Source organism: Ambystoma mexicanum, chromosome 1p (genome assembly GCF_040938575.1).
Source record: "Ambystoma mexicanum isolate Mex_15411 chromosome 1p, UKY_AmexF1_1, whole genome shotgun sequence".
NCBI classification, from domain to species: domain Eukaryota; kingdom Metazoa; phylum Chordata; class Amphibia; order Caudata; family Ambystomatidae; genus Ambystoma; species Ambystoma mexicanum.
Genome location: NC_090921.1, coordinates 21,015,013 through 21,041,506, shown reverse-complemented (window position 1 = coordinate 21,041,506; position 26,494 = coordinate 21,015,013). Strand labels below are relative to the sequence as shown.

At 45.6% G+C, this 26,494-nt stretch overlaps 1 protein-coding gene across 3 annotated transcripts in view; it reads left to right on the top strand.

Moving 5' to 3' along the window:
- LOC138564214 (zinc finger protein ZFP2-like) overlaps positions 1-2,287 on the top strand; it is a 30,508-nt gene extending 28,221 nt beyond the window's left edge. For all 3 annotated transcript variants that reach the window (XM_069642894.1, XM_069642893.1, XM_069642892.1), the window contains one exon: positions 1,022-2,287. In XM_069642894.1, coding sequence (XP_069498995.1) covers positions 1,022-2,286 — 1,265 coding nt within the window. In that variant the 3' untranslated portion in view covers position 2,287. The remainder of the gene's footprint in view (positions 1-1,021) is intronic.
- The last annotated feature ends 24,207 nt before the right edge of the window (positions 2,288-26,494 follow it).

Below are 26,494 nucleotides of genomic sequence, written 5' to 3'. Positions count from 1 at the left end.
CATGACAACTGAGTGGCACCAGGGGAAAACCGGCGTGGCCGAAAGAATATTGGACCGAGAGAATTTTCTTTTGCTTATTCCCCTGACTTCTCTCCTCGCATTGTCTGGCCCAGCACTTTCTGCACTTCATAGGTCACCAACCTTTTGACTCAATTGACCTCCATGTAAACAAGAGTCTGAAAACAGGGTCTCTCCACCCCACCACCAGCACTTCATCTGTTGTACAGTGCTGGTGTGGAGGCCCCATCCAGTCCCCCTGACTCTGTGCCACACCCTCTGCATGCCCATGGCCCGCTAGAAGATTCAGTAAGTGCCCTCACCTCAGGATTTGCTGGCCTTTTTCCTGCAGGTTGCATGTACAAGTCTTGCCCTGGTATCAGACCACTCTAGCTTTGGCTGCTGGATGTACACAAGCTCAACCTCGCCAGGAGCAGATCCCAGGAGCCAGATGAACACAACACATGCAGACCCTACTTGCTAACTCATGATTGGGCCACATTCTGTAAAGAAAACCCTCATTGGTTTTTATCCAGAAAATCCCAAACACAATGCTTCAGCTAATGCATGTTACATGTGTTGCCAGTTACCACGACAACAACATGTTTTGCTTGCAACACCCATTGCCATCTCTCTCTTGTCTGCAGCAATTGTTTTGGTCACAGAGTGGGGCACAGAGAGGAAAACGCCATACATACCATTACGCACTTTATGATCACAACACAGCACTTTAGCTATTTTTAGAGAAACATATCCTATGTGTTTGTATCCTTTAAATGTAATAAACATTACTATTTGGTTTTAAATACTGAATGTTTCTTCTTAAAATGAAACAAAAGGTAAGTACTATTTGCCTGAAATAAAAGGAATTTTACTTGAGATGCATTTCATAATCTTGCTTTTTCTCTCCCACGTTTCATTCGAGGGATTCACCGGGGATCACACAGTGTGTCATCTCTGCAATAGGTGTATTTATCTTTAGGCTGTTCAATGGCATAAAATAATCCTCTGCTTTTCTCAACAGATAATGGGCCAATTTCCAAAACCAAGAGTCGGCACATGCTTCCGAGGATCCAGATTGGGAAGAAAGCTCACCAGTGTACAGAGTGCGAGAAAAGCTTCACTAAACGCTCAAATCTGATCATGCACCAGAGGATCCACACTGGTGAGAAGCCCTACGAGTGCACAGAGTGTGGAAAGCACTTTTCACAGGCTTCTACCTTGATGGTACACCAAAGATCCCACAACGGAGAGAGACCGTACCCATGTACAGCATGCAGCAAAAGCTTCAGTACCCGCGGGTCACTGAGCATACACCAGTGGATCCATACTGGTGAGAAGCCCTTTGAGTGCACAGAGTGTGGGAAGCGCTTCAGACAGATTTCCACCCTTACAACACATCTGAGGTCCCACACAGGGGAGAAACCGTTCCCATGTACAGCATGTAAGAAAAGCTTCAGTAACCGCAGGTCCCTGAGCACACATCAGTGGATCCACACTGGTGAGAAACCCTATGAGTGCACTGACTGTGGAAAGCACTTTACAGGATTTCCCAACCTTAGGAAACATCAAAGACTCCATACAGGGGAGAGACTGTTCCAGTGTGGCGAGTGTGATAAAAGCTTCAGTACCAGCTCATCACTGAGAACCCATCAAGGGGTTCACACAGGTGTTAAGCCCTATGAGTGCACGGAGTGTGATAAGTGCTTTAGATGGCCCTCAAACCTGAAGACACATCAGAAATCCCACACACAGGAGCAACCGTTTAAATGTACTGAGTGCCAGAAATGCTTAACTGATAGCTCATATCAAAACACACATCAGAGTATTCAGTCCGGGGGGAAGCCTTACGAGTGCACAGAGTGTGGTAAGCACTTTGCACGGTCTTCGCAGCTGAAGGTGCACCAGAGATCTCACACTGGAGAGAGGCCCTACCAGTGTACAGAGTGCTTGAAAAGGTTCACTGAACTCTCATCATTGAGAACGCATCAGAAGATCCACACTGGTGAGAAACCCTACGGGTGCACAGATTGTGAAAAGCATTTTAGTCGGTATTCAGACTTGAGAAAACATCAGAGGTCTCACACTGGGGAGAGACCTTATCAGTGTACAGAGTGTGTGAAAAGCTTTGCTTCTATTTCAGGGCTGCGCACACATCAGGGGATCCACACTGGGGGGAAACCCTCTGGGTGCACAGAGTGTGGTAAGCACTTGAGTGAGGTTTCCATACCTGGGGACACAGCAAACATACCATATAGGGACAAGACTGTATCAGAGTACAGAGCGTGAGTAAAGTTTTACTTATATGTTAGTCCTGCACACAGATCAAGGGCTCTACACTGTGAAGAAACCCTATGGGTGCACAGTGTGTGGAAAGCACTTAAGTTACACCTTAAGCCTAACGATACATCATGGATCCCAGACAGCATGTGGGAAAAGCTTCATGAACACCTCACACCTAAGAACTCATCAGAGTGTCCACCTGCAGGGAAAGCACAGAGTGCAGCAAGATCTTCAAACGTCACATCGCCGAGATGGCATTAGAGGTTTCTGACTGTGCAGAAGACCTGTGAGTCAACAGAGTGTGAGATGCACTGTCTCGGGCATCACACCTGATATAGAACGGTATCTCTCCCAGAGCACTTACTAGCCTCTTCCATTAACCTCTTGTGATTTGTATAAATGCCAGTTCTTAGGTCATGTATACTGCCAGATTGCACAATCGTTCTGTTATGTTTTAGATGTTCCATAGGGTGGGGATGGGATCTACTTGCAATTTAGAGAGGGATAAAGTTTCTGAGGAGACTGTTTCTTTACAAGGGGTAGGGGACCAAACAACTTTAAACCTACCACCGAAAGCATTCCCGTTTGTGGGGATTATTACCGGCCTCCCAGGGCTCCCCAAGGGGTAGCTATGAATCAACCCTCTGCCTAATCAATAAAGCATCACATTGGACTAATACCAATTTGATGGGGCCTAAGGTGGATCCTGCAATCATTCGTATGGCCTGAAGAATGGGTTGGGTTGGTAATAGGCCAAAAAACGTGCATGGTGACTGTGTAGTGGTGACATTTTCGGATGCAACTATGGCTGGTTATCATTTGAGCTCCAACCTTGCCCGAGGTCTCAAACCGAATGGCAATAGACTTTAGTTAGTAAGCTTCTCCCCTTGGACTACTTCTATGTGAGGGTCGGGGGGGACAGGCGGCCTGGGGCCTGTCTCGGGGCAGTAGGGCAGAAGGGGGGTGGAGAGGAGTGGGGAAAGGGAATATGGCAGTCCGCCCAGCACCTGATTGTGACACTGTGGGCGGCTGGAGCCTAATCCGACGTAAAGAGGATCGATTGTTAACAAAGAAAGGGCCTTCTGAGATAAGATTAGGAGAGCAATTGATGGCTTCTATTTTGGTCGATAATTTTCTGGCAACTAAACCTGTAGAGTTTCGCCTGCTTTCCTGGAATATTGCAGGCTCAAAGAGGAAGTTGGATAATGGTCCTGTTGTTGAGTTTCTTCAAGCCAATGAGGCGATCCTTTTACAAGAAACGTGGGCAATGGATACCCCGCAAATAAATGGTTTTGTTTCTTATGGAATTCCGGCTAAGAAGAAACCGAGGGGCAGATGCTATGGGGGCCTGTCCATTCAGGTTAAGACCTTGTTAAACTGTGGGGTCAATGTGATTGATACAAATATGGATTATTTGCAGGTGGTTCATCTCTCTACTGCAAGGGGTGAATCAATCTGCATTATTCATTTTTATAATAGCCCGCATATCTCGGAGGCTGATAGATTAACAAAGGTTAAAGGGTTTATTGAGGACCTATTGTCTGCAGGAAGGAACAGAAATGAATTTTATATTTGGGGTGGTGATTTTAACATCAAAATGGGAATGGGGGTGGTTAATGATCTCTTGGGTCCATTGGAGGATTTGTCCATGAATATCCCTGCTCCAAGGATGAAGGATGAAAGGGTATGCCCAAAGGGTTTGCAAATGTGCTCGTGGTTGACAGAATGGGGATTACAGACGGTAAATGGTCGTTTAGCTCCGGATATTCCAGGCCAGGTGACCTTTAACAACCATTTGGGCTCCTCAACAATCGATAATTTCTGTATCTCGGTGAGCCTGTGGGAACGGGCTTTGAACTTTGAGGTGATCCCTGATGTGAATAGTGATCACCAGCCTATTTGTTTGTCCTTGACGGGATTGCTTGGGGTAGGGATTCAATCAGTTGCCGCTCTCTGTCCAGAGAAGGAGGTGTTTATTGGCTCCAGAAGAATCAAATGGGGGACTATTCTGGAGGAGAAATTGCATTATGAATCAATTGTGGAGAATGAACCCCTTTTGGCGGGCATACTGTGGGATAGCACACCACCGAAGCTAATTGTGGATAAATTTGTGGTGCTAATGGGTGCCCTCTCCAGTAAATTTACGATGGCAATTAAGGCCAACGGGAGAGCCCCGCAGAAGGGGTGGTTTGATGAGGCCTGTAGAGGGGCAAAGAGAGGACTATTGGGAGACTTCTAGAAGAAGAGCGATCACCCAGGCTAGAGCACATTATCAAATGGAGCTTAAAAGAAGGACAAGGGAAATGGAAGGTGTCTCCTGGGAGGGCTTTCTGAACGCAGCGAAATAAAGGGATCAGAAGGCTTTTTGGGAGTTTGTAAAGGGTGGCTCTGCCGGGTGCATGTCCAATGTGGGCAGTGGGACCTATCTAGATGAAGGGGCATGGATCGAGCATTTTGGGAGCCTGTTTGGGGTAGTGACCTCCGGGGGATGGGTAGATCAAACCGCATCCTGTTTAAAATTTGAGTGGAGGAAGTAAAGAAGGCCATTAACCAGCAAGCCCATAATCGGGCGCCTGGCCCGGATATGATTCCATCAGATGTGTTCCAGGATCCTTTGGATTTGTGGGCACCACTATTAACGGTGGTGCTCAATGCCTGTATGGAATCTGGTAGTGATCCCTCCTCGTGGAAAAGGGCTATCATTTTTCCAATTTTCAAAAAAGGGAACCAAGCTAGCCCCAGTGCTTATAGACCTATATCACTGCTGGACTCCTCTTTTAAAATCTTTGGAAGAGTCCTGTTAGAACGCATTGAAACATGGCTGTTGGAACAATCAGTCTTATCAGACATCAGCTCGGTTTTCGCCCGGGAGTTGGAACTATGGAACAGAGCCTTAATCTGCATCTCGTTGTGGCTCACTCAGTCTTTTGTAGGGGTGAGGTGGTGTACCTAGCGTTCATGGACCTGAGTATGGCTTTTGACAAGGTAGATGGGGCAAAGCTCTGGGCCGTGCTCGGGTCCTTGGGCTGCCCGGGGGACATACTGAGGGTCCTGGTCGACATTCACACCGACAATGAGGCTTGTGTGCGCAGTGGCATGCTTCAGGGTCTGTTGTGGTGTGTGGCAGGGTTGTGTGCTGGCCCCAATCTGCTTTTGTCTATATACTAATTGCCTCGTATTACATCTTACAAACATCTTGGCTGACTTTTTGGTTCTGGGGGGTCGGGCTTTTCCTGTTTTAGCATATGCAGATGATACTGCATTGCTAGCTAGAACCCCGAGAGCATTACAGACCCTGATAAATGCCTACTCAAGTGTTATGTGTGAATTAGGATTAAAAATCAACACCAAAAAATCAGCTGTGATGGCCTGTGTGGGCAGAAAACGGCCAGTGGCAATGAGACCGATGCTCTGTGCCGGAGAAGTTATCCCTAGGGTCAAGGTCTTTGATTATTTAGGGTTAAGCTTCTTGGAAGCGCTAACTGGGAAGGCCCATCTGGCTGAACCATCGTTTACAATGAGCCAGCAAATGAGTGGTATCTTCCGATTTATGCCACGGTGTGAGGGTCAGCCTTTGGAGGTGATTTCTCAAATCTATGTTGAGCAAGTAAAGGCAGTTACAGTGTATGGTGCCCCTCTGTGGGGTTTTCAGAGGGCTGGCGAAGTACAAGTTCAGGAGAATACATTCTTTAGGAGACTGTTGGGCGGCTTGTATATCTATTTGAGAATTGGGGTTGGAGTTTTGGGAGGACCAGTGAGCGCTACCTCCGACCCTAGCCTGGCTTCGGTTGTGGGCAAATGAACATGCATCTCTCTGCCACTTCCTTATCCGGCCCGTATTGGGCAGGGCGGGGTGGCACAGAATTCCTTGGCTTGATTATATTTTTAAAGCCCTGGGAGAGGCAAATGTAAGTGCTCTTTTTCCGCCAGGTGTATCATTAACAAAAGCAGAGGGGAATAGTTATAAATCTGTGTTGGGAGAGCCCTTTGTGAGGAAAAGAACACTGTATGAGTATGGTAACAAATCTGTACAAATACATACATTGATTAGTAGGCCTTGTGTGATCTAACCTTATTTAATTTGGGGTTGCTATACGAAAGACCAGTGGCTAATTACTAGGGCGAGGTGCGATTGCCTTCTTCTGAGAGGCAATACAGTAAGTTGGAAAGGGCTCCTGTGTTCTGCCAGGTGCCGGGTGTGTGTTTATCACTTAGAAGATCTGGCTCATGTGTTGCTGTTTTGTACAGTGTACACAGGAATTCGGCGAGCAACTTTGATACCTGCTCTTAAGAAGGCAGAGATCCGCCATTATAAAGCGGCTCTCGCTTTTCTTTTGAGCACTGACTCTGTCCTCACTGCTTGGGCACTGCTCTCTTTTCTGAAGAGAGCGATGTACTTTAGAAAGGGGCTGATGAGGCTCCAGGGAGATTGAGTTTTTTTTTTATCCTGATGGAACAAAGATGGAAAGGGTGCCAATGTATTAAACACTGAGGTTATTGGGTATTTGGAACAGTGTTTTGTTTTATTATTAATGATATTCCATTGCACCTTTTTTATAATTGTATGATATGGTTTTTATTTAAGATCATAAGGTAGATATTTTATGAATTTTGCTATTTTATGATTGTGTGTAATGTTGTTTTTGTGTTTTATGGATTTTAGTATCCGAAATAAACGTTTTGACTGATGGCTGATGTTCCTTTTTATTAAGACAGGGGCTCCTCGGGTCTGTTGAAACATTGCTTATTTGCAGTATATTTGCCAGCATGTTCAAGTTCTATTTATTTTTTATTTATTCGTTTGTTTATAAAGCGCTGAAAGCCCGCGGGCATCAGAGCGCTAATAAAGAGACAGGACAACAAGTAGTGAGAACAGGACACAAGTGAATTGACCGATTTCCTCAGGAGAGACTAACCCGTTTCGCCAATTTAGTTGAAAAGAAATGTTTTCAATTTTTTTCGGAAGGAAATGTAGTTTGACTCGAGCTTCAGTGTGATGGGTAGTTCGTTCCATTTTTTTATACTTTGAGTCGGAAAGGCTTTTCCAAGTCCGTGCTGTTTTTTAGTTGTGGAGGTTTGTAGTTGTCCTGTATTAGAGGATCTGAGTCGCCTAGTAGGGTTATACCAATTGAAATGTTTTTTGAGGTAAGCTGGTGCATTGTCGTATAAGCAGCGGTGAACCATAGTAAGAGATTTAAACATGATTCTTTCTTTCATGGCCAACCAATGGAGGGCCTTTCTTTCGCCAGTGATGTGTTCCCTCCAAGTTTTTCCCGTGATGGTCCTGATGGCATTATTTTGAATCACCTGACATTTCTTCACGCAGTTGCTATTTGCTCCTAATAGTAGGGCATTACCATAATCCAATCTGGATCTATGAGGTCCTGCAATCATTGCTCTGGGACCTCCAGCACCAAATGCACTGATGTGAAGTCTGTGCCATTCATCTGGGCACGCCGAAGACTCTGCATTCCTTCTTATTTCCGTTATTTGGGAATCAGGTCATCTTTAATATGCTGGGTGAACCTTTAACTGCTTTGAGTCTAGAAGTCTGTTGCACTGGTTGTGATTATTCTTATGACTTGTCTCTTACTGTTGTGAACATTTTATTAGTCTCTGGCAGGGTTTTAAGTATCATTAATGTTGATATATTGCATACAATCTGTCAGTTCCACCTACACTAAATAGTTTTATTGTTTTCAACCATGTCTCCACCATATAGTGCTAGCTCCTTTTCCATTTATTTGCCCGATGATCTGTTGTGAATTCCTTATTTACGATTGGTTTATCGTATTCTTATGAAACGTTTTGTGCTTCGCGAATCCGATCTTGCTTCCTCCAATCATGCTGTCTCCGGTGGGTTGGCACTATCTATTACATCAGCTCTATTTATAAAACGACACAGAAGCAGCAAATATTACATTCCGAAGATATTGTTTTTACTCTCGATTTATGCTTGTAGATTTTCTTTCCCGATCCCTTCCTTCAGTGATCCATCAAACAGCTTTTAGGTTTCGGAGCCACAGTCTGGGTGATGTTAATATCCATGAGTCTGATTTCTTTTCACCCGTACTGGGTACATTACTTGACCCTTTTACCACAATGAGCGTTTATCCATTTTGGCTCATGGGGGAATGCACTGGGGTTATACTGTTGCTCCAGAAACTTGTAATGGCTGTTTCTTTCTGATAGCTATTGATTGGCCTGAATATTTCACTGTTCTTATTCGTATCGTTTCATCCCAATCCTTTGCATTGAATAGATCTTCTCTCGAGAGTATTGCTAAGCATCTGCTCCAGCTCTACAAGACATTTAACTATCGTTAACCCTGTCAATATTGCATTGCTACATTGTGTGTAAGTGCGGAGAGTGTGCAGCTGTGCTACAGACTGCTAGAGACTTTGCTGGTGTTGATAACTGCTGGACATTGCTTTTTGAACTGGCATGAGGCTGACCCTTTAACAAAATAAGACCATTTTCATAAACCTCTCCTTGGTGCGTAGCGCTGGCGTGAGTTGGAGAGAGTGCAGTCGTGTTGTAGTCAGGCTGCGGGGAGACGAGGAGTCAAAATGGATTCAGTTCTGCTGCTGAGAATGCAGGGGATGTTCTGGTTATTGGGAGAAAGTGTACGTCCTAGAAAACGTTGCTCTAGTAATTCAAGCAGTGAGCGACGTATGGTGCATCCTGGATGTGGCACCAACCTAAATGACCAGCAGTTGGTGACTGTAAAATCACAGAAACACCTTGTAACTGTCTGATAACTGCCTCGTCGCCTGCTCCTGTCAGGAGCAGTGTGATAACCATGGCTTCTATTGGTCGCGTCCTTGCCCAGGACCTTATAGCCTCTGACACCAACTTTTATCAACGTACTACAGATATGACGGGGCTTATTAACAACACTAGCTCGGATCCGTTTACGCTCCGGAATGACACAGACTGAGGCACCTCCAGTGAGTTGGAGGTCCCACAAGGTGGTCCTAAGAAGGGGTGGGGGGATTTACAGACACGGGGACGGCCACCTGAGGTCAGAGCGGCAGGTCTCTAATGTCTGTCTGACGATCTAGGGCCCTGTCAAGTTGGTAAATGTCAAGGAACTATATCAAGTACAACCTCGAATAAGACACTGCTCAGCCTCCGGGGGAACGTAGATGCATTCTCTGGGTTTTACGGCATAACACACGCCCAGGAGGCTATTGAGCCTTTTTTTAAGCAGTGATTTTTCTATAAAGATTCGAAATCAAAAATCTAACTCTTAATCCTGGAAAAAGACAATGGTTGGGGTGGCCGCATTGCAGGGGGTGGCCGCAGTGCAGTGGGTGACTGCAGTGCAGGGGGTGGCGGCAGGTCAGGGGGTAGCGAGAGTGCAGATGCAATCTTACTTGAAACTACGGAACAAATGGACTTGGCCACATCTTTATTGGCTTTGAAACCACTGATGCAATCAACATCCATAATAACGGGGACAACTGCTGAACCTCCACTTGTAAACATCACCACAACCGACACATTAGTGGGCAGTACTATTGGGCAGAAAGGCCAAAGGGGTGAGTCTGCTAGTGAACTCTCCAGGAGAGAGAACTGCCCTTTAGCTGCTTCCTTGAAAGATTACATTTCTAGGATTTCAGAGATTATGCAGGCAAAGCAAAGACTTAACCCTTCCCCAAACGTTGATAGTCTTTCGTTAGAGGTGGTGGATGCAACAGTTAAGGGCATTAATTATATTTGACAGGGTCATTATGTAGGAAGTCGTTACATGGTGGTCTTACACAGTGCTGCAGCTGGACAAACTTTAAACCAAAAGTGTTCTGAACCGAGGTCCAGGTTATTGTCTGAATCTTGTGAAACAGTGCAAAGTATGAACAATGAAGCTCGGAGGAGATTTACTTCACATTCGATTCATGGCCATGAGAAAGAAAAAAGGAGACTTTTAGATCGCGCTTCAACTTCTGAGTCATCTGAAGGCCTTACACCTGTCGGCTCAAGAAGGAGGTCACGACAGCCTTCATCATCTGGGACAGTGGACCTCCTGGGATAATGAGTGCAATGCCGTGCCACGTCGGCTTTGTCTATCACATTGGCCCCTCTCTCAAGCTGTATGAATCTTTAAACAACACTTTAAAAGATCATTCCATGTTATTTGCCATGTTATATTCTACGCTGATTTTCATTAAAGGTTTTATTTATTTCATTTGTACAGCGAACACAAACCCTTGGCCATCAGGACTCTAGAGAGAACCGTTTACATGACGCCTGCAGGGTGGTCAGTCATATTTTAGAATGCAATTATTTAGAAAGTCAAAATGTCGAAAAATTATTTTAGAAAAAAATAATGTCGAAAACCAATAATGTCGAATTATTTCTGCATTTTTTCGAATTTTTCGAATAAAAATGTATATATGAATAATTAAAATGTATTGAGTATGAGGGGTGAGAGGGCCGTGGGGGGGTGGCCGGGGGGTGTTGGGTGAGGGGTTTGGGGGGGGGACCCTCCCTAGTAAATGATACTCTTCTTGTTTGTTTATTGATAGTGCTAATTGACATTTTTGTTTTCGACATTTTTTTTTCTAAAAATTGACTCTTAATTATATGTATAGGTTTTCGACATTATTGTTTTCTACATTTTTTTTTTTCGACATTTTTGTAAGTCGACATTTTCTTTTCTACATTATGACTATAAACCTGCCTGCAGGCACAGAGTGACATCATACATAGCATAGTTACAATCAGCAGGTACTGATACATAGGCAGACTCCCCTGAGCAGCTTAATTGAACAGCCATGTTTTAAGGGCTTTGCGGAAGGACCCCGTAGGAGACATCTTTCTTAAGGTGTGTGGGAGGGAGTTTCATTGCTTTTCTGCTATAACTGGGAAGTTCCTTTTAGTACGTTTGAACTAGTCTTTGTGTATATGGTGTTCTGATAGGCTTAGTCGAGTGAAATTTGGAGATTCTTTGAGCCAGATAGGGTGGAGCCTCTTTGGAGATACATATGTGGGTGATGGTCTTGATTACAATTATCTCCCGGACGGGGAGCCAGTGTACTGCCTTGCAGGCAGCTGATACATGTTCTGTTCTGGGAAAGTTCAGGCCCTCTCGTAGGGCATTATTTTGGATGGTTTGGAGTTTCATTATATTGTGAGCTGAGTTACCTGCAAATAATGTGTTGCAGTGGTCTAGCTTGGCGCCTACCAACGAGCGGGCAATCATTGGGCAGCTGTGTCGATAGGAAGAGTCTGGAGGCATTTAGGAGGGTGCGTTTGAGTAGGCTGCTGAGGAAGCAATGGCATTGACTTGTCGGGATAGGGATAGTGTAGCGTCCAAGTATACTCCTAGGCTTTTGACAGCAGGAGAGACTGGGATAGATCTACCATCGATAGTTAAGGCTGAGTATGCAGGGTTCTGTTTTTTTAGGGCAGTTGCGTGACCAATAACGAGCAGTTCTGTTTTCTCATCATTCAGACAGAGGCCATGGGTCGCCATCCATGCTTGGATAATGGCGAATGTAGAGCCTAACGTGGAAACGTCATCAGAGTATGTGCCAGAGAGGGGGTTGAGAATTTTTGTAAGCTATGCCGAGGGAATCCATGAGGTCGAAGAGGGGCTTTGTGAATATATTGTAGAAAGCCAGGGAAACTCAGGATCCTTGGGGTACACCGCAGCTGATGGGTGAGGGTGTCGCACTGGCATTCTCTGAGAAAACTTTAATTATTCTTCCTTCTAGGAAGGAGGCGATCCAAGAAGCTGCTTCCGGTGAGGAGGAGGCTACGTGGGTCAGGTGACGGCATAGAATGTTATGGTCAACTAAGTTGAATGTCGCAGACCGGTCTAATAGTAATAGCAGGGCAAGTTTGCCCTCATCCCTGGCTTCATCCGTCTGATTTTTCAAGTGAAGGAGAGCTGACTTTGGCCTGGGCGGGATTCTGATTGGCAAACTTCTAGGATATGGTTTGCTTCTAGGTGGCGCTGGATTTAGACACAATCTGCTCTGTGGAGTATTTTTTGGCAGAAAGGGAACAGTCGTGATGGAGCGGTAGTTGTTTGGTGATGCCGAGTCGAGGGTAGTTTTTTTGTAGTGGTAAGACCCAAGCTTCTTTGAGGCTAGAGAGTGCCACACCTGTTGCAAAAGAGGAATTCATGACTGCTGTGATAAGAGGCCAGTGCTTCGGCACAGTCTTTGGTTAAGGGTGCTCGGCGTACATCTCCTTCGCATTCAGAAGGCTTAAGCTTTTCAGGATGTGTAGTGCTTCCTGTGCAGAGATTTTGTTGAAACTGAATAAGGGCGGGAGTTGGAGTGTTCAAAATAAAAGTGGGGGTGGCCTTGGAATCAGAATGGGGGTGATTCAGGGTAGCTTGTTTAGCGAGAATTTTGTTTTGGAGCATGCCAATTTTCTGCAACATGGCATTCTGAATGCTGTCACACCAAGCAGGGTCTTTGGTCAGAGTGGAGGCTGGGGGGATAGGGCTGAATGGAGAATAATTCTCTGGTGTTAGAGGTGGTGTTAGCAATTCTGGAGTTGAATGTGTTAGCTTTGGCATGGATGATAGCATTTTTATATTTCTTGGAGAGGTTTAAGAAGTCCTGTTTGAGTGTGTCAGATGGGCGGTTTCTCTAGATGTCGGTACGTCTCTTGTCTGCTCCGAGTGCAATAAGGTCCTGGGTGTACCAGGAGTTCATGTGAGCTAAATGTTTGGCTTTTTTTTGGAGCAAAGGGGTGCGATAGAGTCAATCACACCAGTCAGGGTTTCGGTGTAGAGGTCCACTAGATTCTTTGTGTCCGAGATCTCCAGGGACTCTGGATTGAAGTCATCAAGGAACGGCAAGAGATTTTCTTTGGGCTAGGGAGGGGGGCAGAATGTTGGTGGGTGGTTTGGCTTGCAGTTCGAGGGAGGCTGTGAATGTAATCACATGGTGGTCTCACCATGGGCATGGAGTATTGGAGGTGATGGAAGTGCGGCTGTTGAGGTCGGCTATCCAGTCTAGGGAGTGCCCTTTATTATGCTTGTAGGTATGTATGTATGTATGTATGTATGTATGTATGTATTTATTTTTATATAGCTCCGGTAGCCCGAGGGCATCAGGGCGCTTGAACAGTACAACACAGGCTAAAAAGGACAGGCATGAAATGACACTTGCTTTTGGCTCGGAAGACCTAACAGCCGCTGACGCCACCAATTCTTATCTAAAGAGGTATGTCTTCATCCGTTTCCTAAATACAAGGTGGTTTGCTTCTGACCTCAGAGAGTCAGGGAGGCTATTCCACAATTTGGGTGCCAGCACCAGAAAAGATCTACCCAACCCAGATTTCAGCTTGAACTTGGGTACAACCAGTAGGCACTTTCCTTCCGAGCGTAGTCTTCTCCTGGGTGTGTGGAGAACTAGGCTATTTTTCAGATACTCTGGTGCTTTGCCATAAAGGCACTTGTGGACCAAAGAGAGGGCCTTGAACTTTATACGTTCCTCTACTCTAAGCCAATGAAGGGAAATCCTCTCGGTGGTGACATGGTCTTTCTTCATCAGATTTTTTACTAGTCTAACCGCATTATTCTGAATCACCTGACATCTAGATAGGTCCTTAGACAAGGCCCCTATCAACAGAGCATTGCCATAGTCGAGCCGTGATAGGATAATGGCTCTGGCTATAGTGGCCAGGTTGCATTCATTAGGGAAAGGCTTGATACATCTCATTAGCCTAAAATAGTACGCCGTATTTCTTTGGAGATAGCTGGTCTGGGCATGAGAATCAACCGCAGAGTTCACCATCATGCCCAAAGTTTTCACTTTAGGGGCCACCGAAATGATGGCTTCTTAATTTGGAAGGATTTATACTCTGCCCCTAGATAAGCCAACTGACGACTGGAGCCAAAAAGCATCAGTTCGGTTTTTGAATCATTCAGGCACATCCAGTTAGCCTGCATCCAGTCGTCTATTGTCTTGTAGACCCTTGCAATCACTTCACTGTCTGCGGCGTAGTGGCTACCCCCCAGTTCCAAAATAAGATGGGTGTCTCCGTAATTCGTAAACGACACACCAGCTTTCACCGATATGCTGCACAAAGTGCGCATGTATATGTTAAACAGCTTTGGTGACAAGCTAGCCCCTTGGGGCACTCCGAAGAGGATGTCGCAAGGATCAGAGAAATTGCTACCCCAATGGACTCTGTCTTGGCGGTTCGATAGAAATGACAATAACCAGTCAATGGCTCCTTCAGAGCAGCCCACATTCTCTCTGAGATCTACCAGATCGAAGGCAGCGCTTAGATCAAGTAGCATCAGCATCCCTAGTTTGTTTTTGTCTAACAGGCTCAGCATCTGATTCTGTAGGTCCAGCATAGTTGTTTCAGTACTATGGGACGCTCTGAAGCCTGATTGTTACTGGTGCAGGGCCTCCTGATTTTCTACAAAATATTGTAGTTGCTGCGATGCTACCTTGGCCAATAATTTAAGAACAAAATTGGAGTTTGTTATTGGGCGCAGGTTCGCTGGGTCCTTAGGATCCAGGCCGGCTTTTTTTTACAAGAGGGGTGATGGTGACCCTCTTAAGTTCCTTAGGCACTACGCCCTCCTGAAACGAGGGGGTGTGAGGCTTGCAGGTTTTTCAATACTCTTCAGTATGTCAAAGAGTTTACTAGTCTTGTTGTCAGCAAGTTCAATCTCTGAATTAAAGAAGTTAGCCTTGGCTGACTTGATTTTGTCTCTATATTCCTTGTTTTTTTTTTTCCAATAATTTTTACTGTCCGCTGATTTATCTAGGATCCATTTCCTCTCCAGAGTTCGTTTTTCCTTTTTTAAAGTGTGGAGCTCTATAGTGAACCATTTTTGGCTGTTGTTTTTCCTAGCTAATTTAGATTTGAGAGGAGCCTCTGCCTCTACAAGTTCAAGAACATGCTTGTTCTATTTGCCTAGGAGAGTTGCGCACAAATCGTGATCCTGAAAGGAGCACAGTATTTCATCAGCGCATGACTTAAGCTGTGTCTTACTTAGATTTTTAAAGTTTCTATTGACTACTTGGATATGGGGATTATGTTGATGAACGTATATTGGCAGTTTTAGATTGGCAGATACCAAATAGTGGTCGCTCCAAATACAGGGCGTGGTTCTGCAATCTTTTAGGGATACATTATATCCGCACAGCCAGTCCAACTGGTTTCCCTGAGGAGTAGTGGGGTCCTCATTGAAAATTTTAAAGTCAAGGTTGTTCAGTGCTTTTTCCAAAGCAATGGCTCCTTTATCCTTCTTGTTCCCTCGCCAAAGGTTAAAGTCTCCCATAACAACTGTGGACACGTTAACGGATCTTAAGGTGTTTAGGTGTGAGCAAAGTTCCATCGAGAAATCCGAGACCAACGCCGGTGGTCTGTAGATAACTACTAGATTTAGCGAGTTATTGGGGGAGAACACCAATTTCAGGTGCAATACTTCACACCCCCTACAGGCTAGAGTCACCTTTAAAAGTTTAAGGCTTTCCTTTGCAATAATTGCCACCCCACCTCCTCGACCCTGCTGCCTATTCTCCATGTAAATAGTATAAACTTCTGGAACAGCCTGCTCGCAAGTGGGCCCCACTGGGTCTTTAAGCCAGGTTTCTGTTATGCAGAGAATGTCAAAGTTATTAGAGGTGATCATTTCTTTGATTTTATTAGCATGTTTAGGTAAAGAACGTGTATTAAGAAGACCAATGTTTAGGTGCATAGACTTCTGTGGTAAAACTGTTGTAGTGTCTCCCTCTAACACGTTGTTTTCAGCCCCCTCCTGTAAACCCACTCGCCTTTCAGCATCTAAAGTTAACATATTCCTAGTTCAGGCTTACCTGAAAGCAGGGAGCTCTGAGTGCCCGGAGAGACAGAGAGGCCGAAAACGGGGGTGGTGAAGCTGAAGCTCACTGAAGTGAACCGGAGTAAACCGGCTTAGATGTGCTGACGCGCCTGACGTGTCCTTTAGAGCACTCTAAGAACTACACAAAGCAAGGGAATTTTAGTTCTTGGAAAACCGTGCTTCGAGCGAGCGCAGTAGAAGGTTTCACTCGTGCAACACTTCAAAGTAAAATCTAGCAACAACGGATCATCTGCAATGCGCACAATATGATAATGCGATTTTACAATTCTAAAATAAGTTCCCCTTTTAAAATTCCCCTTAAAGTTAAAAGAAGGCTTCAATACAATATAAACACAAGCAGCCTTAATGCCGTGTTAATAAAGAATCAATCAGGGTTATGGATGCGATGAATAAAGCCAATGGTAGATAACAAATTTGCAAGTGAGATGGCTGGTAGGTTGTTTGGGTCATTGAGGCCTACATTTAGATCCCCCATGAGGAGCACTTGCGAGGAGGACTTTGTGTTCTCTTCTAAGGTCTGAAGAAGGTTCTCCTCAAAAGAGAGGCTGGGGCCAGGTAGACGGTAAACCAAGTGCACAGTGATCATTTTGGTGGAGATGTGGGCAGGATGTCACAGTTATTGTTCAGTGAGGTGTTAAGTTGTCTAATGTGTAGATCTTTGCTGAGGAGGGCGACTCTGCCTCCTCTGGTATTCAATCTATCACTCCCTCCTGAAGATGGTATACCATGGTGGGGTGGCGAGAGAGAGAGCAGGCTATGCGGCAGTGTGCAGCCATGTTTCCATGATCGCAAGGGCATCATGGTGGTTGGCTGTGAGGTCGTGGATGTCTAAAGCGTGAGCTGGCAGGGATTGAGCGTTGATTAAGGCTAGGTTGAGGGATGGGATGGGGGTTTGCAGGGCGGATCTAGCTCTATACTGACGGAGGTGTGGCTTATATATACGGTGTGGTGGTTGAAGGTCCGGGTATCAACAGCCTTGATAGGCGAGTGGGTACTGGAATAGGGGATGTAGATATCAGTGGTATTGGGCACACAGGCATTAGGGGGAGGCTGGGCGTGGTTCCGGGTATTGTAGCTTCATTTCACAGATCTCTGTAAGTATTGTGTGCAAAGGGGGAGGGGTTCTTGATCCGATTCGTTGCAGTTGTTGGTTCTTAGGGGTCTCGCGAGGTGGTTATTGTTGTAGGAGCGCCGGGTTAAAAGCCTTAGGATTTTCGTTGTAGTGTCACAGGGTTTAGAGGTGCGATATAGTGAGGCTACTGGAGAGATGCTAAGGGATCGCAGGGAAGGGATGGTGAGCGATCTAGGTATAAGTGGAGGCAGGAATTACGATGGTGGGACGGCAGTGTGCACGGGTAAAAATTTAGACATGTAAAATGTGAGGATACGATTATAACCCCGAGATGGTACGTACCATTGTGGTGCTTTGGACTAGGGAACCCGGACAAGAATGCTGAACAAACCGTACATATGTGTCTACGAATGCTCAACACAATCATTAATGAACACAATGACAGCAAAGAATCTAGATTGTGCTCCGAGTCGGAAAGATTGGTTAGGCAAGTTCAACCAAATACTCTGAGAGATTGTGAAACTGAAACAAAGAGATCTGAAGACATCAAGGAGGCTCAAGCGCTTCAGGACGTGGTTGGCAGACGTAGAAAACATGGCAATATCTTCCGATTCTAGTGATCAGCAAATTCATACGCTGCAGGAATTTCCGTTCTGCGATGTAACTGTTCAGGAAATCCAGCAGGAGACCTTGAATATCTCGGTCAAAAAATAATCAAAGGTGCCATGAGCAAAGTAAACAACTGCACCTTTGTAGTCTTGAACTTTGGAATTCTTACGTATTACTCAGGTTTCTTTGGTAATCTGAATACATCTGGTGTTATTTTGTTATCATTGTAACCTTGTTTTATTGCAAAAAGGAAGTATGGTTATGTTATTTTATTCAACTGTTTTTTTGTAATTGTTTAAGTTCTAGGAGTAATGCAATATGCAGTAATACAACAATGTATAGTATTGTGTGATGAATTTCTGATTTCAGACTTGGGTGAGAGGTTTATATCAAGCCAAACACCTAAATAAATAAATGAAATTAAATAAATGGTGTCGAATTCATTTGCCCTATTTAGGTGAAAAGAAGGTGTAAGGTTAACTTTAACCTTTAGTCTTATAATTTCATCAAGGAAAGAAATATACTGAGGAGGCCAGAAAGACGATGCTATTAACCAGATCATAAGGAGAGTATCTGAATGTTTTTGCTGCCGCTAATGACCAAGGCTTAATCTCCTTCTTATACACATCACATTTCTCCAGTACGCAACCAATCTAAATCTTAATCAATCTTTAAGACATGGCCCTGGGTGAAGGATAACGGATTCAGAAAGGATGAAAAAAGAAAGCACATAGCAGTAAAACTGCTCTCATTACAGCTCATGCGATTTCATAAGATTCCATTATCAGAGTCTTTTGATCCCATTCTGACTAAGGAAGTGACCTCATCAGTGCCTGTTAGGCAGAATCCTATGCAGTACCCTTTGGGAACACCACACACAATTAAGACTACAAGTGCAAGTACAAATTCACCTTTGGTACAAGCCTGTGCTACACAGTAAAGTGGTAGCGATGGCTGAGCAGCCAGACTTATCTCAACAGTAAAGTGGGCAGTATCAGAAGTTACACAAAGGGCAGCAATGGCTATGGTTAAAAAAAAACACTGACTCAAGGTTTCTGAGTAAAAGATTATACATTTATTTACATAATCAGTTATAAAATAATTCACTATTATAAAGCAGCAGAAAATCACAATCTTAATACACTACAATAACCCCCAATGAATTTTGAACAAGTTCAGCTCAAAATGAAGTGTGAGCAAAATGGCACTCCAGCAATTTAAAAAAGGGAGGGAAAGACAAGGTTATTCATAATCAAGCAGCACCAACAAGTAAGTAGGCAGGGCAATCTAGAAAAGGCTTACTACAACTAGGATTCAAATCAATAGGTCTGGGCCAATGTTAATGGTTCAGAGTCTTTGCAGAGGATCACACAGTTCAGAGTAGTTTACGGTTAAGTCTTTGGCAAGAGTTCGAAACGAAGTTAGTCGGAAGAAAAGTTATTTAAAAGAGTAGAGAAGGACAAGCCCTCAGATTAGCAAAAGGTTTCAAACACTTTCACCGCGGTTGGACGGAACGAACGACCGGATTTGAACAGTACCTTAGTAGAAGAAGAATGCTGTAGCTAGGCAGAAGTTCCTGGCAGGTCCTGCAGGCTCACAGTTCCTGAAGCGACTGTCGGACTGACAAGAAGGAGGAAGACTGGAGGGTCCTGCACTGCCCAGGGAAGAAACCAGCAGCAGAGCAAAGCGACGAATAAAAGGTGCACTCCTTAAAACTCAAACAGGGTTCGGTCCTCCTGTCTATCCGGTTCACTGCACTGATGCACAGCAAATTTGACCAGGGGAGGGAGGCCTTGCTTGGTGTTTGGCAAACTGGTTGATCCAACCAGCTCAAGGGAAGAAGATTCCTTGCAGATCTTCTCTGTCGTCGAAATTTAGGAGATTCAGACCCGCAGCAGGGCTTCACTGGGAGGTTCAGTAGTTGCAGTAGTCCTCTTCCTTCAGCTTCTCTTCGGTTCTCTCGATCCAGTGGTGACTCTGCCTTCCAAGTCCCAGAGACCTGCTTTTTATGCAGTTTTCCCCCATTCACACAGCCTGGCTGTCAATCACACAGCAGGGTGGCTGTCCTGGCAGGACAGTCACCGAGCCAATCAAACAAGAGTGTGACTTGGGTCTCCAAGGAGACCCTGTGCAGGGGGCCTAAAACCCCTCCCTCACATCCTGTCCACCCAGACACTCAGGCACGTAAGGAGGGCTTTTGAGCAGAAGCCTGCCAAAGGATGGCGAACAAAGGAACCAAACCTGGTTTGGTGCGCAGAGTAAAACATGAGAAAGACCTTTACAAAAAGAAATGGCGAATAAACCCAGCCAGAACCAAATAAAATTAAAAGGGGTCCAGCGGATTAAAGTTCGAGGCTACCACCATAGCCTCTAATAGTACTGAGGCTATTTTCATAGCTCACAGTAAAATAAAAATGGTAGATGCCACTGCCACCAGCCTAATCTTAAAGAAAGGGTAACGAAATAATGTTCCATGAGAAAGAGACAAAAAGGGATAACTATTAACCCTTTCCAGTTCTCTATTGAATATAGATTGTACTGGGTCTGTAAATTTAAAAAGACTAGTAAAAGTCAATGGTAACTTTACATGCTCTGAGAGACACTAGTCCGTCCCAGAAAATGGAGTTTAAAGTGGGAAGTCTAAAAAGACAACCCTGTGTCACTGCACTAAAGGTGCTGTGTGACACACAGTAAAAAGATGATGCCTATGGAGTAGGTGAGGCTCCACAGTCTATAAACACAAAAAGGTTAAACACACAGCAAAACACATGTAAGAGTGGGGAAAAAAGGCTCACACTCTTACCAGGTGAAAAAAATAAATCCTAGAAATCCAGCAAAGCTGCTGAGGGACTCAGTATGTGAGGGAAATGAGCCATTCTGGAGAATTCTCCCTAACAGTGCCTCCGTCAAAGCTGCTCTGCAGGGAGAGGTCAATGCACCCAAGCATTTGGAGAAGCGCTCCTGCCCTTCCCTGCGGTTGTTAATGTCTCACTTTTCTCTCACTTACCCAAGGAATCTTTGCAACCTGCTAAAAGACGGGCTTGAACACTTCCATGGACCCTGCGGTTATTTACCAACCAATGGCTAGCCTCCCTTTTTTCATCAAGGTTGTCCGTCTTGCCTGTTCAACCCATTTTCATCTTCTTTTCGTCTAATAGTTAAGACTTGGTAGACGGGAGACGTAGCAGGGCATGGATGATATTCTATGATGGCCGCCTCCCAGTGACTGATCAGCTGCATTTGATACGCTCCATTATGGGGACTTCTGTGCCATCCTTGCTGCCAGTATTGGAATTGGAGGTCTGGTTTCAAGCTGGTTTTGCTCTTTCGGGACAGAAAGATATCGGGCCGGTCTGGCGGGATCAGTCTCCGACACTACGCCTTCTAGGTTGGATCAGGCAATATGGATATATTTGTCCTGTTCTGGATGCATTTCACTGGCTGCCTTTAGATGCTCCTAAAGTCTTTACAATGGGTCCATTGCTCATAGAGGGATTGTTCTTAGGAATACTCGCTACCTTGCAGAACCTCTATCAGCAAAGACGCTTTGCATTTAAACATCCCAAAAGGCATCACATCCCAGACTACTGTTTTCTATCACCATCCTGTACTTCTTGAATTCCCTGCTAAACAGACTTTAGCTCTGATCTTGACCTGGTGCCAGCGAAAAATAAAATGGTTGAGTGTTATTGTAGCACAAGGTAATAATCAGGAGTTTTGAGAGATGAAAGATGGCGGGTGGTGGATAGACCATGTATCGTGTGCATCGTAGATGTTGACATTTGAAAAGGGCGCATTTGTGTATTGAGAGCCACCAGGCTGAAGGGAGGGATGAGAGGAGTTGGGGAGAAGGAGGAAAAGCAGGCTGGAGAGAGGGATAAGAGGAGGTGGGGAGAAAAATCAATGAAAGGCTAGAGGGAGGGATGAGAGGAGGTGGGGAGAAGAAGCAAAGGCAACCTGTAGGTAGGGATGTGAGGAGAAGGGGAGGAGCAGTAATGGAGGGATCAGAGGAGTTGTGGAGAAGGAGCAAAGGCAACCTGGAGGCAGGGATGAGAGGAGTTGGGGAGAAGGAGGAAAAGCAGGCTGGAGAGAGGGATGAGAGGAGGTGGGGAGAAGAAGCAAAGGCAACCTGTAGGTAGGGATGTGAGGAGAAGGGGAGGAGCAGTAATGGAGGGATCAGAGGAGTTGTGGAGAAGGAGCAAAGGTAACCTGGAGGCAGGGATGAGAGGAGTTGGGGAGAAGGAGGAAAAGCAGGCTGGAGAGAGGGGTGAGAGGAGGTGGGGAGAAGGTGGGGTGAGGAGAAGGAGTGATAGCCTTGAGGGAATGATGAGCATAGGTGGGGAGAAGGAGGGATGGCAGGCTGAAGATAGGGGTGAGAGGAGGTGGGGAGAATGATGGAAGGCAGCCTGGAGGCAGGGTTAAGAGGAGATGTGGAGAAGGAGCAATGGCAGGCTGAAGGGAGGGGTGAGAGGAGGTGGGGAGAAGGAGCAATGGCAGATTGGAGGGTGGGTTGAGGAGATGGAGAGAAGGAGCAAAGGAAGGCTGAAATAAAGGTTCAGAGGAGGTAGGGAGAAGGAGGGATGAATGCTGGATGGTGGGATGAGAGGAAGTGAGGAGAAGGCGTGATTGCACCCTGGAGGGAGGGATGAGAGGTGGTGTGGAAAAGGAGGGAAGGCAGCCTGGAGTGAGGGATGAGGAGAGGTAGGCAGAAGGCGTGATAGCAGGCTGGGGTGAGGGATGAGGAGAGGAGGGGAGAAAGAGGGAAGGCAGGCTGGCAGGAGAGATGAGAGGAGGTGGGGAAAAGGAGCAATGACAGCCTCGAGGGAGGGAGGGATGAGAGGGGTTTAGTTTAGTTTGTTTATTTATTGAGCGTGTCCGAACCCTCAGGTAGCTGGGCGCATTATCATGTGCACAGCATAGTTACATATTGTTACACAAACACAGGAATAAATAAAAAGGGTACATACATTCAACGGTAAAAGGGAATGGTAGTGTGGCATGAAATAATTACAACGGAAGGGGAGGACTGAGTTACATGGTGGTCCGGTTCAAGATTTAAGTAGGACATACAGTTCTAGATGGCGGAGAGAAGAGGCTTGGAGTATGTGTAAGTAAATGGCAAGGTGTTTATGTTGCGAGCCAGGATGGGGAGAAGGAGGGAAGGCAGCCTGGAGGGAGGTATATGAGGAGGTGGGAAGAAGGAGCGATAACAGACTGGAAGGAGAGATGAAAGGTGGGGTGAAAGCAATGGCAGGATGGATGGATGGAGGGATGAAAGGAGATGGGGAGAAGATGCAATGGAGTCTGGAGGAAGGTATGAGGAAAGGTGGGGGAAGGAGCAATGGCAGGTTGAAGGGTGGGATGAGAGGAGGTGTTGAGCAAAGGCAGGCTGGAGTGAAGGTTGACAGGAGGTAGGGTGAAGGAGGGATGGGTGCTGGAGGGATGAGAGGAGATGAGGAGAAGGAGCAATGCTGGAGGTATGGATTAGAGGAGGTGGGGAGAAGAAGTAATGGCAAGAGGCTCGAGACTTCTCTCCTGTGGAAAGGCTTGAGCCTGTTGACATGGAAGACTTGAGGGGCTACCTCAGGAACACCCATGTCAACCAGATAGTTGACTTTACCCATCTTGGAGATTATCCTGAAGGGTCCAGTCCACTTATCTGCCAAACCTCAAGGCTTGGTAGACTCATCACAAAGATCTCCTAATCAGGTGTCCAATCCACTTGTGAGGCCTAAAGGGAATGCCAGTACTTGTTTAATTCTTGGCTTCCTTAAGGTTTGCTGTTGCCTGGCCCATCATCTGTGTCCTCCTTCTGAGGCCTAACACATACCCCCCAACTTGCTTGGCAGGACCTGGAGGGTGGCTTCCAAACCTTCTCTGATCAAGGCAAGGGGCCCCCCCTCACGGGTTGTCCAAAGAGGAGCTCAAAGGGGCTGAAACCAACACCCTCTTGTGGCACCTCTCTGTAAGCAAACAGCAGGCATGGCAGGAGGAAATCCCATTTCCTCCTTAGGGGCTCTACCAAAGCACCTGGCATGCCCTTGAGAGTTTTATTAAATCTCTCAACCAGACCACTGATCTGAGGATATTAGGAGGTGGAGAACATATACGTTAAACCACATTCCTTCCACATAGATTGCATGCAACTAGACATGAAGTTGGTTCTTCTGTCAGAAACCACTGCTTTAGGAAGGTCAACTCTGCCAAGAGTGCCCAGGAGAGCCCTGGCAACCACCCTTGGTGTTATGGTCCAAAGACGTATAGCCTCAGGGTACCTGGTGTCATTATCTACCAGTACCAGGATGAACCTGTGTCCACCTGATGTGGGAGAGTCAAGAGGGCCAACAATGTTGATGCCTAGCCTCTCAAAAGGTGTGCCAACCACTGGCAAAGGCTGACAGGTCCTGCGGTGGGACTCCACTTCCACTCCCATTCTGGGCCATTGATAGTGGACTGAGAGCCTTTGCTTATTCTTCTAGGTCCCAAGATGACCAGCAAAGGGCACCTCCTGCGCCAGCTGCAACAGGAAGGGCTTGTACACCTTGGTTACAAACAATCACTTGACTACACCAGGTTCAGGCTGAGTGGGCTCCCTGTAAAGGAGCTCACCCTCCCAAAATATCTTAAAGGTTCTAGGCACTTCACCGTGTGCCTGGGCCTGCACCAGTTTTCTTAGGCCCTCAAGAGAGTGGCAGTCTCTTTGACCCTTACAAAAATTCCCCTAGAGGGCCCACCTTCAGCCAGCTGGCATTTGAAGGTCAGGGTGATCCTCTGGGTTGAGTACTTCTCCCTGAGGAGGGTATTCTGGCTCTTCTCCCAATGATTTTCGAAAGGCAACCTGAAAACGTGACAGTGTGGTTAGATGAGATGAACTGGTCCAGTTCACTAAGAATCCGTATGGCAAAAACCTTAGCTGACACATCAATCAATGCAATAGGGCGGAAGATGGAAGGGTCATTGATTGGACCTTTCTTGTGCAGAGGGATAATAATCTAGATGATGTCAAATCTGAGCTTCGGAATTGTAGCACCCAGAAGTGAGGATAATCTTTTCGAACACAAGGCGGTAACCCATCAGCTGCTTTTGAAAACTTGAGTTTTTTTGATCGCCCATTGTACATCCTCGACTGACCAAGGACATTTTAAGGGAATACTGCTGACAAAATTATGTACATTAAAGGTAACATAACCCTGTGGTAGTAAATACTTGGCCATAAAAAATGTTGTCCAGATCTCACCAGCTATTGCAGACTCAAGGCAGGATGTATCGTTTCCAGCCGGATTTCACGATGTAGCCCAGATGTCCTTGGGATTGCGATTGCACAAATGGAAAATTATTCTTTGGTTTTCTTTCGAGTGGCGTTCAAATTGAATCTTTCTCAAATCCATTTTATATCTGGACAAACATTTTTTTGTAGTATAGATATGAAAAAGAAAAGGCTTCAGAGGAAGACTTCAACCGTCTAAGATCTCGATTTCTGGAGCGTTTGAACAGCAGAATAGCTTTATTAAATCTATTGGGATGAAGAGAGAGCTATGGTTTGGAGGTGCGATTGTATCATAAGCATATTCCATTCATCAGTCTTCTCCTGCAACAATCCTGCAGACGTCACATCCTTCACGACCCAAAGGTCACGACAGACCAAGGCTGCAAGTTGCCTGCACAAGCCTGGATTCCATCGAATGGAGTGCGCATGTCTGTGGGTTTGCACTAAGGACAAGGCGGGAAGTGAATTAAAACACTTCACTGGCAGAATGATGTTACAGCTCAAGATCATGTGATCACCCAGCCGGGGGTTAGAGATAATAGAGTCGCAGCTGCCCGACAGCAAACGAGAAACCCCAATGTAGTCTATAGTAGAACTACATGTTCCACTCTACCATGTTGCAGTCGATTGATGCCAAGCAGAGGACACGCTGTAGATGTCCCAATCCTCCAAGAATTGTACCCAACGAACACCTCTAGCAAGAGATAAGTCAGCATATGATCCCATTCGCACCTTTGATTGAATGTAATCCCATTCAATGATTATTTCATAGTCATTATTACACATGAGTGCATCTGATAATACTGAATTTAGCTTCGCAAACATCGTGTCCTGTCGGATGGCACTGGGATTCCAATACAGGGAAAAAACTAAAAGGCTAAAGGGAGAGGGGCCCTCAAGGATATCTTCAATGATCAAAAAGTAATCAGAAGAGTAAATACGCTTGGAAGTGAATCTCAGACTGTTGAGGATCAGTATAGCAAAGCCCCCAGATGGCCGTCCGAGGAGGCCATGTTTGGCAAAGTGAGTATAAGAGGTGAATCCGTCTAAATGAATGTCAGACATGCACATAGTCTCCTGTAAAAGGATAAGAGAAGGAGACTTGGAAGAGGATAGTGAGCCATGCCAAGAGAACAAGTTTTTAAAGCCGCAACAGTTCCAAGATGATATTAAAAGAGACCTGAATTACGAATTTGCTACAGGAATCGATTTGATATACGGTTCCAACCAGGCTAAGCCCTTTATTGCATTGGCAAAAGATTCCAATTTCCCTAGAATTACAGTGCTGAGAGTGTTAGGCTGCAAGCCAGCTGCCCCCAAGAAGGCTAAGTCCTGGTTGAAAATAGGCGTAACTGAATAAATGTACGTGAGTCTTCCATCAACAAGAATACCTCTAATTCAAAACCAAGTAATGATAGTTCTGTTTGGTGATCCCATA